Genomic DNA, 13,701 nt, shown 5'->3' on the forward strand with positions numbered 1-13,701 from the left:
TAAACTATGTACACACTGATAGTTTTCACAATAAAAATTAAATTTAAAAAGTTCTCAGTGCAGTGCCTGGCACATAATAAGTACTCAATAAATGGTAGTTTCATAGCTCTAATTACTGCATTCTGATCAGCCTCTGCCTAGCTGTCGTGTGCCTTTGTTACCTGTCCCTTGCCAGAGGAAAACACAAGCTGGAAAACATATCAAGTGACCCAAGTTTTCCTTCTAGCTTCGCTTTGAACCATCTTTAAACCTTTCATGAAAGGGTCTGTGAGAACGAAAATTCAAGTTTCATGGCAGTGGGAAGGTTACACTGCCTGCTATCACCTCACACAACCAAGTAGCACAGCTGTGGACACCACCTACCTACCTTCCAGTCAAATCCAGTGCCCTCTGAACTGGGCAAATGTTGAACCCAATTCCATTACGTCACCCCAAACCCATCCCTTATTATTATGCGAAACCAATTAGCTACTTCAAAGTAGACAGTAAGATCCATCTGCCATTATATCCTCAGGCCTACAGAGCAAAAGATTTGCTTTTCCCAAACCTCCCCCAGTAACCTCTAGTATGATTTCTGAACTCTCACCTAAACAGAGAGAAAATAATTCCTCTATGCCTTTGTCAACACAGAAAGCAGCAGGTTAGGAGAGAGTTGACTTCTGATGTAATAAAAGCAGACTGACTCCTGCTCTAGCTCCAGATCCAAAACATACTAACGGGTGGCAGTCAGACAGAGATAGGAAGAGAAGCAGGTGGGAGTGTGGGCAGGCAGGGCAGATGGCACTCGGCAGTGGCTGACGCTGGAGGAGCACGATGAACCTCCCCACAAAGATAATAACAAGTTTCTCCTTCTGAACCAGCATTTGGCGGAAGTAATAACAGTGCCTCAGACTGTAATCCAGTTTAAAGGAGGACTATATGACATATACCAGCTCCAAAGATTTTTTTTTTTTTAAAGTAAGAGCAAACACAAAATAAAATCCATAGGCCATGTAACAAAATAAATGAATTTGGGATTCTTTTCAGTTCCCCCAGTGTAAATTATTACCCTTTTGTTTTCTTTTTTAGAGAAAGGAAGTGAAGCATTTGGCCTTCCTCAAGAACAGCAGCCTCTTGGTTTTTGACAGCCACATTCTTATTCCCATCTGTCCTGAATCAGATTGTTTGGCTGGTGTCTTTTTTCCCTCTATAAGGCCTTCTTAGAAAACATTTAGACATTAAAAAAATTACTGGCAAATAAGAAAACGAAGCATCTAATTTTAACAGGACTTATCTTTTCCTTCTGGACTTCTAGAAATTGGTTTTTTTTTTTGTTTTGTTTTGTTTTTACTATTCTCACACTGTACAAACAGAAGCTATCCTGGCCTCTAGAGAGGAGTCAGAGAGCTAGAATTCATGGTGAGACTGGCCTGGAGTCAACAGAGTGAGTACCTATCCTACTGCGACTCTGTCCTCAGAGGCTCTTGAGCTAATCACATAGAAAGGTTCATTAAAATAGCCCTACTCTTCACCAATACTTGATCTGACTGTTCATATGGCACAGGTCAACCATAACTGAGCTGACAACGAGGCCAGCCAATTTCTAACAAAAGCGAGGAGTCAGATTTATGAATCTTTTGTAGGTCAGCATATACTTACTTTCCTGACTCCCTCTGACAGCTCTCATGCAGGGAGGGGCCAGGCCCTCTGGATTGTGGGATGGAGCTAGAGCAGGCATTCCCACCCAGAGTTTCCCCCGAGACACGGAGTACTGAGTCCAGAGAGCTTATGGCTATTCAAGTGCAGCTGGGGAAGGGTTCCAGAGATGCCTAGTTCCTGGCACTGACATACGTGCCATTATGTCGACATATCCACGCAGCCCTCATGGAGCAGGTGCATGAAGCAATCTTTTTATTTCATCCTACCAACCTTAGCAAGTTAAACTGTAACTATGGAAGCAGCAGGGAATTATATCTGCCTACTACAACCATGATCATGGGCTTCTAGAGCATCATGTTCTTTCTCAGCCTTAATGGCAGGCAGGGAATTACTTTAGAATAAGTCAAATCTATTGCCAACTCTGATCCCGGACACCAAGGCATAAGGTATTCCTCCTATCCATCCAATGAAGACAACACCCTGGGGTGAACTGAAAACACATGTCCCAACTCTAGAGCCCCAAGGGTCTCTTTCATCCTTTCCATTCATTTATAAATAAAAGGGTGCTAATTATTATAAACACCACAAGGTTTATGTACCCCAAGAGTTATAAGAATAGTTCTTATTTTTATCAACCAGGAAAAGAAGTCACTACTTTAAAGATTCAACAAACAAGGGAACTCTCCAAACAGGCAATCTTCAGTTTACATTAGAGCCACTTATCTTATTTCAACTCTGCTTTCTTTTTACTCCTTCATGATATTGATCATCAGTTCAGTAAATGCTTTCACTCAACATAGCCTCCAGCCCAAAAGGAGGATCTAGGGAGAGCCCAGGTTCATCTACTAATAATGAGTTTTAGTAATGTGGCACCTTGGATTTGAATCCCAGCTCTGCCTCTCAATAGCTATGTAATATTGGGCAAGTAACCAGGTCGCTTTGAGCTTTTGTTTTCTTGTCAAAAAATGAGATGATACGTGTAAAGCACTTGGCAACACATCTGGCACATATGAACAGCTAAAAAGTAATTCTGGCATATAACTGATCTCATCACTGTGTCAAGTACACCCTTCAAGTATACCTTCGAACATACTTGAGCATGCCTGCCTTTAAAAATAAATAAATCTAGGGGTGTCCTGGTGGCTCAGCAGGTTATGTGTCTGACTTCAGTTCAGGTCATGATCTCGTGGTTCACGAGTTCTAGCCCCACATGGTGATCTGTGCTGACAGCTCAGAGCCTGGAGCCTGCTTTGACTTTGTCTCCCTCTCTCTCCGCTCCTCCCCATTCGTGCTTGCGCGCGCTCCCTCTCTCTCTCTCAAAAATAAAAACATTAAAATAGTTTTTTAAATTTTATAATAAATAAATCTATATTCTCAAGCCAAACATGAATGTTTAGAATTATGAATAAGCTCTGCTTTAAGATATCCATTTAAGTACAGTCCCAAATCTTTTCAAAGTCATTTATAATTATTTCATCCACTGCTCCTCAAATGAAAGCACTGCAAATGACTGAACCCTTCTCTCGTTGTCCATCATCCACATCTCCTGACCACACGTCTCTTACTCATTCTGCCCTCAGCACTTAAACTGTACCTCCACTCTCTTTCCTGTCTATCCTTCCAAATCTATCCTTTGAAAACCCTTTTCCATCAACCCAATCTCTTCTTCCTCTCTGCCCTAACTCTAATCCACAGTCATACACACAAATTACGAAACACACTTTGACTGTTGTTCTCAGTCCATACTTCATCTTGACTGAACTGTTCTCTAATTGCTGTGTACATGTTTCATCTCCCCTACTGTACTGTAAGCTACTAGTTGGAAGGGGTAACTTCATTTATTCAAGTCTCCTACTGAACAACGTACACTGATCTAAACAGTACACAGATGTGTTAATAAATATTTACTGATGACTGTTTATACCACTACCCTTGTTCCTAAGAAGTCTTAAGAGGTGGAGCTGACTCAACTTTAGCCAGAAATGCTTTTAGAGAACTTGCCAGATGTTCACCTAAGTGCATTCTGAATAAGATTCTGCTTAAATTAAGAAACAAGGGAGGCTCCAATTTCTCTTTGGCACCTAAGTGCCATATTCTCAATGTATTATAGCCAACAGTCTCCTTGAATATCATCTCCAATGAGAACCTTTTCTCTGAGGTTCTTGCAAATACTACTTCTAAATGATCCTACAGAGTTCATGACAAAAAGAAAAAATACAAAATTAGGTAACATACCATGAATTCATCAACCTCAGGAAATCTCAATAGTGTCACCTAGCCCAGCCCCTCCAAAAAAAAAAAAAAAAAAAAAAAAAGTAACATGGTAGGACCTCAATTAAGGCTTGTAGGTAATCCATTCTGACCCCCCCAGTCAATCTCTCCCCAGCTCCCACACCCCAGGCCAGGGTAATGATCACAGAATTGGCCAAAAGGCATCAGTCCCTAAAGGGGCTCCCTATAGGAGCTGCAAGCAACTGACAGGTTCACAATTTATGAAGATGAGTGCAGTGCCCTGGCCAAGAACACCAGCCCTCTCCTAAGACCACAGTGACTACTGAGCCAGGCAGCTCACAGTTGGGTGAGGGGGCTTCCATTATATAAAGTACTTGAACAACTGGTGTTGCCTCCTCCAACTCTCATCTTCCTATTAAACTCAATTGCAAGTTCCAGTTCTAACAGGGTAAGCTTCCCTAGGGCTTGGCTCACTTAAGCACCTTGAGCAGTCATACTCTGGATGATTAAATTTAAGGAAGAAAAATCTGGAGAAATAGGAGCTTGGAAGAAAACCTTTTATTATAGTGTTTTGACATGAAGTCTTTCCTCAAATACAGGCAATTTTCTGTCTTGCCAATTAACTTCTCTTACAGCCTGTGCAACTACCATGATTCCGCAGAATCTTTTAGAACCATCTAAACAACCAAAAAAATCAATCCTTTGTTACATCACTACTGAATGAAGTCTCTTACTAGACTGTGTGGGGGAAAAAGAATTCACATCTCTAGGTTTCTTTTTAATTTGTCTCTTGGTCTGGACCATATATAAAGCATTAGCCAGAAAAATACCATTCTTACAACAGATAAGCAATTTGTCTCTCAAATAAATATCAATTTTATTTTAAAAACTTGAGGGTAAATGCCAACATGAAGCAAGGGCAGACTTACCAGTTATATGATCATATAGGTGGGATGCTGGGCCTATTACACAGCATTATTAATCAGAGAAGAATGCACAGGAATGCTCACAGGCCCTGCCATACCAAACACCTCCAACAGTGAGCTCTTAGCATCAGGGCTTTATTCAGCCAACCAAAACCAACAACCAAGAACCATCATCACCTTAGCAGAGTGTGGAAGACACGGGTTAATCAGCTAGCATGGAGAGAAACAGACCAAGAAATCAAACACCCAGAAAAGTGTCTCAGAACAATCAGAATATTTAACATCATGGTGAACTTAACAATCAATTCTCTCACTGCCCCACACATAAAAAGTCAAAATATCACTTGGACCACTCTTGGTTGTGGGTGAGGAGGTAGATGGGCCATAACAGACTGAAAATACATCGATAAGAAGACATACAAACGAGGTAAACGAAGAGAAAGCCAACAACAATATTTAGGATAAATAATTGAGTTTGTCTTTTTTCCTTGGAAAAAACAAAAGCCCCACCCAAAACAAAAAACAAACAAAACAACAAAAAACAAAAAAACCCTAAAACCCCCAAAACAACAAAGTAGGAGGAAATTCCAAAGGTATGTTGTTGTTCTAGGTTTAGCATACATTTATACCAGAAGGACGGCTGGTGATATTTTGACTTTCTTTTTTTTTTTTTTTAATGCTAAAGGTAAAAAAAAGTGTGTTCTTTCAACACCCAAACCAGAGCAGAGAGACAGTAGTAAATTACAAATGTGGATAAAGTAACATCCACAGGACATGAAGATGGGGGGGGAGGGGAGAAGGGGTAGGTTTTTGTATTCTTGCTGTTGGCAGGAAAGCTAAGCAGTCTTAAAGAACATTCTAGGCTTCTAGGTTTGCCATGAAGGGGTATCACAAATCCCAAGGCCCACCACCTACCCCTTCTCCTCTTCTCCGAGGGCACCTACCTTACTGTAAGTCACTACTGATAAGTTGTTTGCGTGACTGCTGGGGGACAGATTTACAGAGTTCTGTGAGAGTCTATTCTCATCTTGCTCGGTTTGGTCAGGAGCAGGAGCCCATGTGTTTTTGCTGATCGAGTCGAACTCGGAACCCCCAGGGTCTTTTAAGTTGTTTTCATCTGATTGTCGGTTCTTTTGGGGAGAGGCAAACGGGTTGAAGTTTCCTTCTACCTTGCGATGCGGCTGTGTGTTGAACTCCGTTTCAAAAGATGACAGCTGCTGCGTTACTCCTAAAAGTCCACCCACCTCCACACTGAGAATCACCCAGATGACATCTGAAACAAAAAGGCAACTCACATCAATGACAGGCATACCCTCAAGGCCTACAGCAGCCACCACCAAAAACCCCAACCATCACACAAAGCATAAAGAGCTAATTTTAAAAGCTTGCCGACAAAGTAGCGCAGTGCATTTGCACTGCGTGATTTTCTACATTTTTGGTAATGTCAAGTTCAAACTCCAGTACACATTCAGTAGAGGTCTATCATAAGACCCATGAAACTATTTGTGAAAAGGTTACCAGCTGACTCTGATGCACAGCCACATTTGGAAATCACTGCTCCAGAGAACAATCATCTTTAGGTAGAAACCCAAAAGCTATTTTCCCAGAATTATAATCTCTTTGTGGTTTTTGCTTTATTTTGAATGTATATAACTTAGAAAACTCAGGGCAGGCATAATTCTTGAGCCAAAAAATGCTTATAATTACTATAATAAGCAACCTATCAACTGTCCGCTCCCTACCTCTAGCAATTTAGAGTGACTACATGTTGTCTGAACTAGGACAACTGAGAATAAAGGGGGAAGCTATTAATAATGATACCAGGACATAAGTGTAAACCAGCACTAACCCTGACTATTAAGACAAATATCACCTAGGGTGTTTTTTCTCCTAACAACCTATGTGATCAAAGGATACCAAAAATTTAGTCTGTCCCAGACTTTCTAAAATACTCCAATTCAACACCAACTTTGCCTTTGTTATAATAGAGGGACACCCCACCATCTACATTGAAACCATAAGAGATTTGTTTTAGAAGATGCACCACAGGACTTTTGGTCATAATTCAGTTATTTCCTCAACTGCCAAAGCTAAGTGTTCAAATAGAAGAATAAAGAAAGAGGCTGTTTCCTTTGATGTTTGGCACCTCAATTTAGAGAACAGTGACATCAACTTTCCTGCTGGAAAGCTTTTAAAAAGCAAGCTGCAGGAAGGCCAAGAAGTGGGAACCCAGCAGAAAAAATATGAAAATCTGTCCAAGGCTCTTAAATAACTGCTGAATGATTGATAAGAAAAGGCTAATAAAATTCATCGGTTACCTAAACAGAAATACAGGTAATATTAAGCCTAGGGGGGAAAAAACACTAAGAAGTATAGTGAGGAGATTGAGGAAAACCCTCTTGGGCTGTGCTTATTCTCAATTTTCAATTTGGGTTCTGTATCTGAGGACGGCCATAAATAGTCAGTTTGTGTTCAGTGGTTTGGGAGCTCTATTAAAAACTTGGTTGCAAGAGAACAGCTAGGAGCCAGAACCCTAGTAAGTGGAGATGCAGTGACACCTGCTGTTCACTTCTGGAACTAGCAATTCTTTGCAGCCACTAGCTGTGCTAGCATGTTAGGAATGGGGATCCATTCCAGACACTTTTCATTAAGGCAAAGGTGAATCCTCATGTAAACTAGTACCATAAAAGTTCAACCTGTTAATTAACATTGTAAGCCAGGATATTCAGCATGCCACTTCACTCAGAAATCTGGGACAGTGCCAGGAATAGTGGGTCAGAGAACTTTCATTCAAAGCTTGAAGTCAATCTCATAAACCAACATGATGTAGGCCTTAAAGAACAATTCAATGGCAGGCACCCGAGGGAGATTCATTCCATGCTTTCCTCTCCTAGCTTTCTAACCAAAGGCAACATTTCTTCGCTCTATTGTTTGTTTTCCCTAAACAGATATGCCCTGTCTTACAGCATATTAATTCTTACTTCTTCTCTTTCACCCCTCTGTTTTCCAAAATCCTTTTGTAAGTACATAATGTTTTACATACTCAGCTACAGGTCATGTGCTTCCTTCACTTTGCTTATGGGAAAGGATAGTCTTCTGAAGACTGTTATCAGTATATGAGGCTAATGACATTTTCCTCCCTGGCTTTAAGAGCTAAAGCTTCTTTCATATAACTCATAGAGCCACGTCACATGTAAGCCACTGCACTCTCTTCACCTTGGCTATTCTTCTGTACTGTTCACAGGCTAAATACAGTAGCTGTAAAGAGAAGGTCATTTAAGAAACCATTGGTTTATAAACGCCAACAATGAATACTCCAGTTCTGATCTTCTAAATATAGGTCTTCTACATGGTTCAATCTCAGCCATGTAGGTACTACCACTAGCCTTCGCATTTCAGAATGTGTCCATTCCAATCATGGTGTGTGTGTGTGTGTGAGTGTGTGTTAAACAAATAAAAACAGCGACAGAAATGGACCCAATAAGCTTGTTTCAGAGAGGCTGACCATTTCCAGTTCTTGCCAGATGCCTTAATTACTGAGATAAGAACTGCCAGCCACGTTATTTTATTACTTGTGATGATAAAATCATAGCTGTAAGAAATCTTAGGGGTCATCTAATGGAACAGCTGCACTTTCTTGATAAAGGATCTGAGGTCTGGAGGTAGAAGTGATGGGCCCAAGATCAGATTTCAAGTTAAAAGCCAACTTACATGGTGACTGAGAACGCTCAACTCAGAGTAACTGGTATAGCTCATATTTATTTTTCCTCAACAGGAACTTGAGAACCCAAGAATCCAGGGAACTAAAGCTATAGTTAAGTCAGTCTTATTTCCCAGGCCAAAGTATCTTTACCCACAAACATATATGATCTTTGGCACCAATAATAAGAACGGGCCAACATTCTAGGATGTCCTAGAAAAGTAGCCAATAAAGTAGAACCAAGTGCCAAGCCTACACATTCAGGGCTTAAGAGCAAATGGAGAAACTGATTTTAGAACGTGTTGCCTTAAGGTGGTTTTCAAAAAGCACCTGGACCAGGACTTTGGAACTAGATGGTACTGTAAATATTGTTTCATTCAATTCGTCCCTTTTACATATAAAACCTTCAGCAAGTATATAACTTTAATAAGTATAAACTTCCTTTTGTAGAAATGTATGATAAATTACTGAAGAGAGAACATGAACTTTTTATTTCTTAAGTTTAGATTAGAAATGCAGAATAAAAGGGAAATATTTTACTTGAAGCCCAACTCCATAATCTTAATGAACCATGGTGATATACAAAGACATCTCAGATTATCGTGGATATGTCAAAAACATATCTAAAAGCTAGCATCACAGATCAAATCACATTATAATAAACATAAATAAACATCTACAATTTGTCCACCAAAATAGAATTGCTACAAATCAGTACAATATTTAAACTGGTAAATTTGTTTCTTGTGGGGATATGGGTTATAAGACAGGTACAGCATGGGTACATGTGTACTGGGGATGAACAGTGAAATGGTGGGAGCAAGGTTCCTCATTGTTGAAGAAGGATATTATAGATGAGCAAGAAAAGAAAACATTCTAAAATGAACTCTGTGGTACTAAATTAAAGTCCAAGACATCAATATAAACTCATGTTTATCTTGATATATATGCAGATGAAGAAACACAGAAACAATGATATGTCGATATTCAGAGATTAGTATGTATACACATGCTACCCAGCTCTGCCTGCTGAGAAGGCCTAGAAGTAATGACAGCCCAGCAGCATTAAACATACCCAGTGGCCAGTGGTTTCTGAACTCCATTCACCAATAAAAAGAACAAGGGGTCCTCAGAAAAATGGCTGATTCTAGGGCTAAGTCACGGAAAATATAAAATGAGCCTGGACTATATTTGTAGTATCAAAAAGTAAGGAAGTGTTCAAAAAAAACCAAAAGGATAAGAGTATGTCAAAGGGATGCATGAGTCACCTAAAAGACCTCCCTCTGGCCAAAGCTGGAATAATTCGGGCAACAAGATAAATAACATAGTACTGGATTATAACTCAAAGTATAAAAAAAATACACATGAGTCCTTAGTGATATAAACAAATGATTAAATAAATTGATGAGAAGAGTCAAATTTCTTTACATAAGAACTCTAAATAAGGGGTCCTTGGCTCACTTACAACTCTTGATCTCAGCTCCAACTCTTGATCTCAGTTCAGGTCTTGATCTGAGGATCGTGAGTTCAAGCCCTGCGTTGGGCTCTGTGCTAGGTGAGAAGCCTTCTTAAAGAACTCCAAATAATATACGCAGATACTCCTCCTTCGAAGAGATGGAGTTTAATTCCATATATCTCCCAACCCATTTTGAGTATGGACTAGACTCAGTGATTTGCTTCCAAAGAACAGAGTAGGGAATGAAAAAAACAATAACTTTTACAACAGATAAACTGGCAACCAAACAATTTAATCAAGTGACCAATTTTAATCACTAGTGATGTTATGGAAACATCAGGTGCCCCCTGGGAGGCAGCATTGTTCCCCAAACCTGTAACATCAGTCTAAATTGAGGAAAACATCATAAAGGCTCAACTGGGGGACATTATAAAAAGTAATTGCCAGTATTCCTCTAAACTATCATGGGTCATGAAAAATATGGAAAAGACAGACAAACTGTCAGGGATCAGAGGAGACTGAAAGACAAGATAACTACATGTAATGTGGTATCCTAGGACAGATTCTGGAGGTCATGAGTGGAAAAACTGGTAAAAACTAAAGTCTGTGGTCACTTTGGCAGTGCATATATTAAAACTGGAACGATACAGAGAAGATTAATGTGGCTGCTGTGCAAAGATGACATGAGAATTCGTGAAGTGTTCCACATTTTTTCCAAAAATCTAAATAAAGTCTGGAATTTAGTTAATAGTAATGTGCCAATGTTGAGGTCTTCCTTCTAACGAGTCGTCCATTCAACTAGACACACGAGTTCACTCTTCCATGCAGTGTGATGTCTCTCTTCTTCTGTGCAACCCCTTCTCAGTACACCAGTAAGGGCCAGTTAACAGTTTTCGAACGAACGGCAACAACTATACAAATAAGCCATCATCTGGATGTGCATGTTGGGCTGAAGCTGCCCAACGACATCCAGAGCTTGCTTCTGTGACAGAAGTCACTTACAGAAAGCAATAATCTGCCACATCAATATGTCCCACTTGGTCTGGACATCCCCAGGGAAAAGGCCAGGAGACTTGAGAAAGCACAACTTTTACATATTAAGTTTACAAAGACACCTCAAAATGGTTCAAACTGTGTCTAGGACTGAAATCTTGTAGGCTTCTGACGCCTAGAGCAAATGCCTTAGACTTGTCCCCAGGAGTCGTGAAACAATGCCACAACACCAGGAGACACAGCCTGGCTTTAGTCAGTGTGTACATCGAAGACTACCATGGAGATCATATCTAGGTTTGGACGTCGTGAATTCAAATCCTAAAGCTCAATGCACCTTAAAGTGCAAGAGGAACATCACATTTCCCCTGAGGATTAAGAAACAACTTGGATCTGGAGAAGTAAAGAGGCTCTAATCGAACTGCTGGGCTAAAGCTATGGGTTCACATTTCATCTCTGCAGGAGGGCTGGATATGTACTGCCCAGCTTCCATGACAGAGGCTTGAAAGGAGAGAGTTTGAGCGCTGGTAGTCTATGGACCGAAACTTGCTAGACAGTAAGCAATTCAAAGGTCAGTGTTATGAGCAAGTCTCAACATACTTGTGTCTGTCTCTAGGAACTACCAAGGCAGCAGTGTTTGTGTACCACTGTGAAAAAGAGGCACTTCCAGTTGTCCTTGTCTCAACTTCCCAGTCTCAACTTCCGATCTACATTTCTACCTTATTTACTCCACACAGAGCCTTGCTCCCATGACACGTGCCCATATACTTTTGCTATGTTTACCAACACACCACCTATCGCAGCATCTAAGGGGGAAGAAGGCTGAGCAGGCTCCAGTTCATCAGCTGCTCAGAGTGACTGCTGAAGGATAGCCTCTACTCAAACCCTGTTCCCTACCCATCCTCATTCTCCACCCCATCTTGCCACAAAAGCATTAGAACCTTGTACCTTGGTTTCAGTATTATTCTTAGGAATTTCCTTTTAAAATGCAAATGCCCCTCCAAGGAATATATTAAACTACCTTAATATATTAAGGTCATTATCAAATCAACAACATTATCAAATCAACCAATAGGCACAAGTTCAAAAAGGGGAGAGGAAAGGGCCTAAGAAAGAGCAGCGAAAGCCTGGATGAGATGAGATGAGATGAGAAGGGTTCCTGGGGCCCTGTATAACAGGGAGAGGGGCTTGGAAAGAAAAGCTGAAACGGCAACAAAGAAACTATTCCTACTTCACAATTTTCCCAAATCATGCCCTATTTACCAGTTATGAGCTCTCACCTTAATTTAGGGGTGGGGTGGGAGACTACAGTGATCATTTAATTACTTAACTACTTGCTTCAGTCATAGGAAACAAAAATCTATACTTCCCAAATCCAGTAGATCAGTGCCATGGAACTGAAAGACTAAAAATATATCTGAGATAAAAGATGGAAATCAGCTCAGAATGAAAAATGAAAAAAAATAACCCTACCATGAACTGGGCTTGAAGTACAGACACTTACTTATAGATAGAGGCAGGTGCAAAGTTAACAGGAAACATTATTTCTCCCAAGGTCAGGCAGCCCCTATAAAATGCTGTTAACAACCCTCCGAGTGACTATTGCTTTCTTACCAATGATGCCCCCAGACCCATTCCGTTATAGCATCTATTACTGAGGATACCCAACTGTTAAACTGCCCCTGCCTCAAGATAGCATTCAAACCCTAATTAATCCCCCCTTCTAATCCTGCCTCAGAAATAGCTGCCAATCCCAAATTGATCCCCATTTCCCTTAGAGCTTTCTCAGAATCCTTCAGCAAGAACCCAAACCTTACAAAGGCTGCTTCCCTCCTCCCTCTTGTTGTGTGGCATTCCAGAGTTCCCCTGAAATGCCTGGCCTCACCATATTAGCATCAATAAATCTGGTTGTGTCAGATACAGGCTTGTTTCAGGTGACCTTTGAAACCAGAAGCCTTCATCTCTTCCCCCTCTTGGCTTCAACTTATAGACGCAGAGACTCCAGCCCTTCCTATTTCCCTTCTGGTACAGACAGCCCTCCCCTGAAGTGGGCCCAGCTGGCCCAGCCACCAGCTGACATTACAGGCAAGAGGAATGCATTCATTCAATGGTAAGACGGTGAAAAAAAAGACAGAAGGAACAGCCTCAAGAATGAAGAAAACACAGGGACACCTGGGTGGCTCAGTCAGCTGAGCATCCATCAGGTCATGATCTCGTGGTCAGTTCGTGAGTTCAAGTCCCACATCGGGCTTGCTACTGTCAGCACGGAGCCCACTTCGGATCCTCTGTCTGCCTCTCACTCTGCCCCCCCACCACTTGTGCTCTCTCAAACATAAATAAACATTAAAAAAAAAAAGAATAGGGGCGTTCGCTTTCAAATGTCCCCTCTCTGTAAAGAGAGCTTTCCTATTATTCTTACTTTCTTATCTTATTAACAAAACAAAAAATAAAAAAAGAACAAAGAAAACACAGAAGTAGAAGCCTAGTCACAAATGTTTCAAGCAGGACAGTCATCAACTGGGTCCAGTGCAACTAATAATTCAAGTAAGTTGCGAAGTGAGAACAAAGCATGGAATATAGCATCATGCAGGTCACTGGTGTTTTGGAAAGAGGAGTTTCAGTGGTGCGGACAGAAGCCTGATGGAAAGAATTCAAGAGTCTAGAAATCAGGAGGTGGAGACAGCCATTACTGATACAAAATTTTCCAAGGAATTTTTCTATGAAGGAGAGCAGTGAAATGGGGAAGAAACTGGAGGAGG

General features: G+C 40.8%; 1 protein-coding gene and 1 non-coding gene across 3 annotated transcripts in view; one reads left to right on the top strand and one right to left on the bottom strand.

Moving 5' to 3' along the window:
* Positions 1-13,701, bottom strand: part of ILRUN (inflammation and lipid regulator with UBA-like and NBR1-like domains) — a 96,641-nt gene that overhangs the window by 14,016 nt on the left and 68,924 nt on the right. For both annotated transcript variants that reach the window (XM_043591212.1, XM_043591213.1), the window contains one exon: positions 5,741-6,069. In XM_043591212.1, the coding sequence (XP_043447147.1) occupies positions 5,741-6,069 (329 nt within the window). The remainder of the gene's footprint in view (positions 1-5,740; positions 6,070-13,701) is intronic.
* On the top strand, positions 10,563-10,665 carry LOC122490657. Its single transcript, XR_006299201.1, has one exon. It is a non-coding gene; the product is annotated as a U6 spliceosomal RNA (small nuclear RNA).

The sequence above is a fragment of the Prionailurus bengalensis genome, chromosome B2, assembly GCF_016509475.1.
Source record: "Prionailurus bengalensis isolate Pbe53 chromosome B2, Fcat_Pben_1.1_paternal_pri, whole genome shotgun sequence".
Classification (NCBI taxonomy): Eukaryota; Metazoa; Chordata; class Mammalia; order Carnivora; family Felidae; genus Prionailurus; species Prionailurus bengalensis.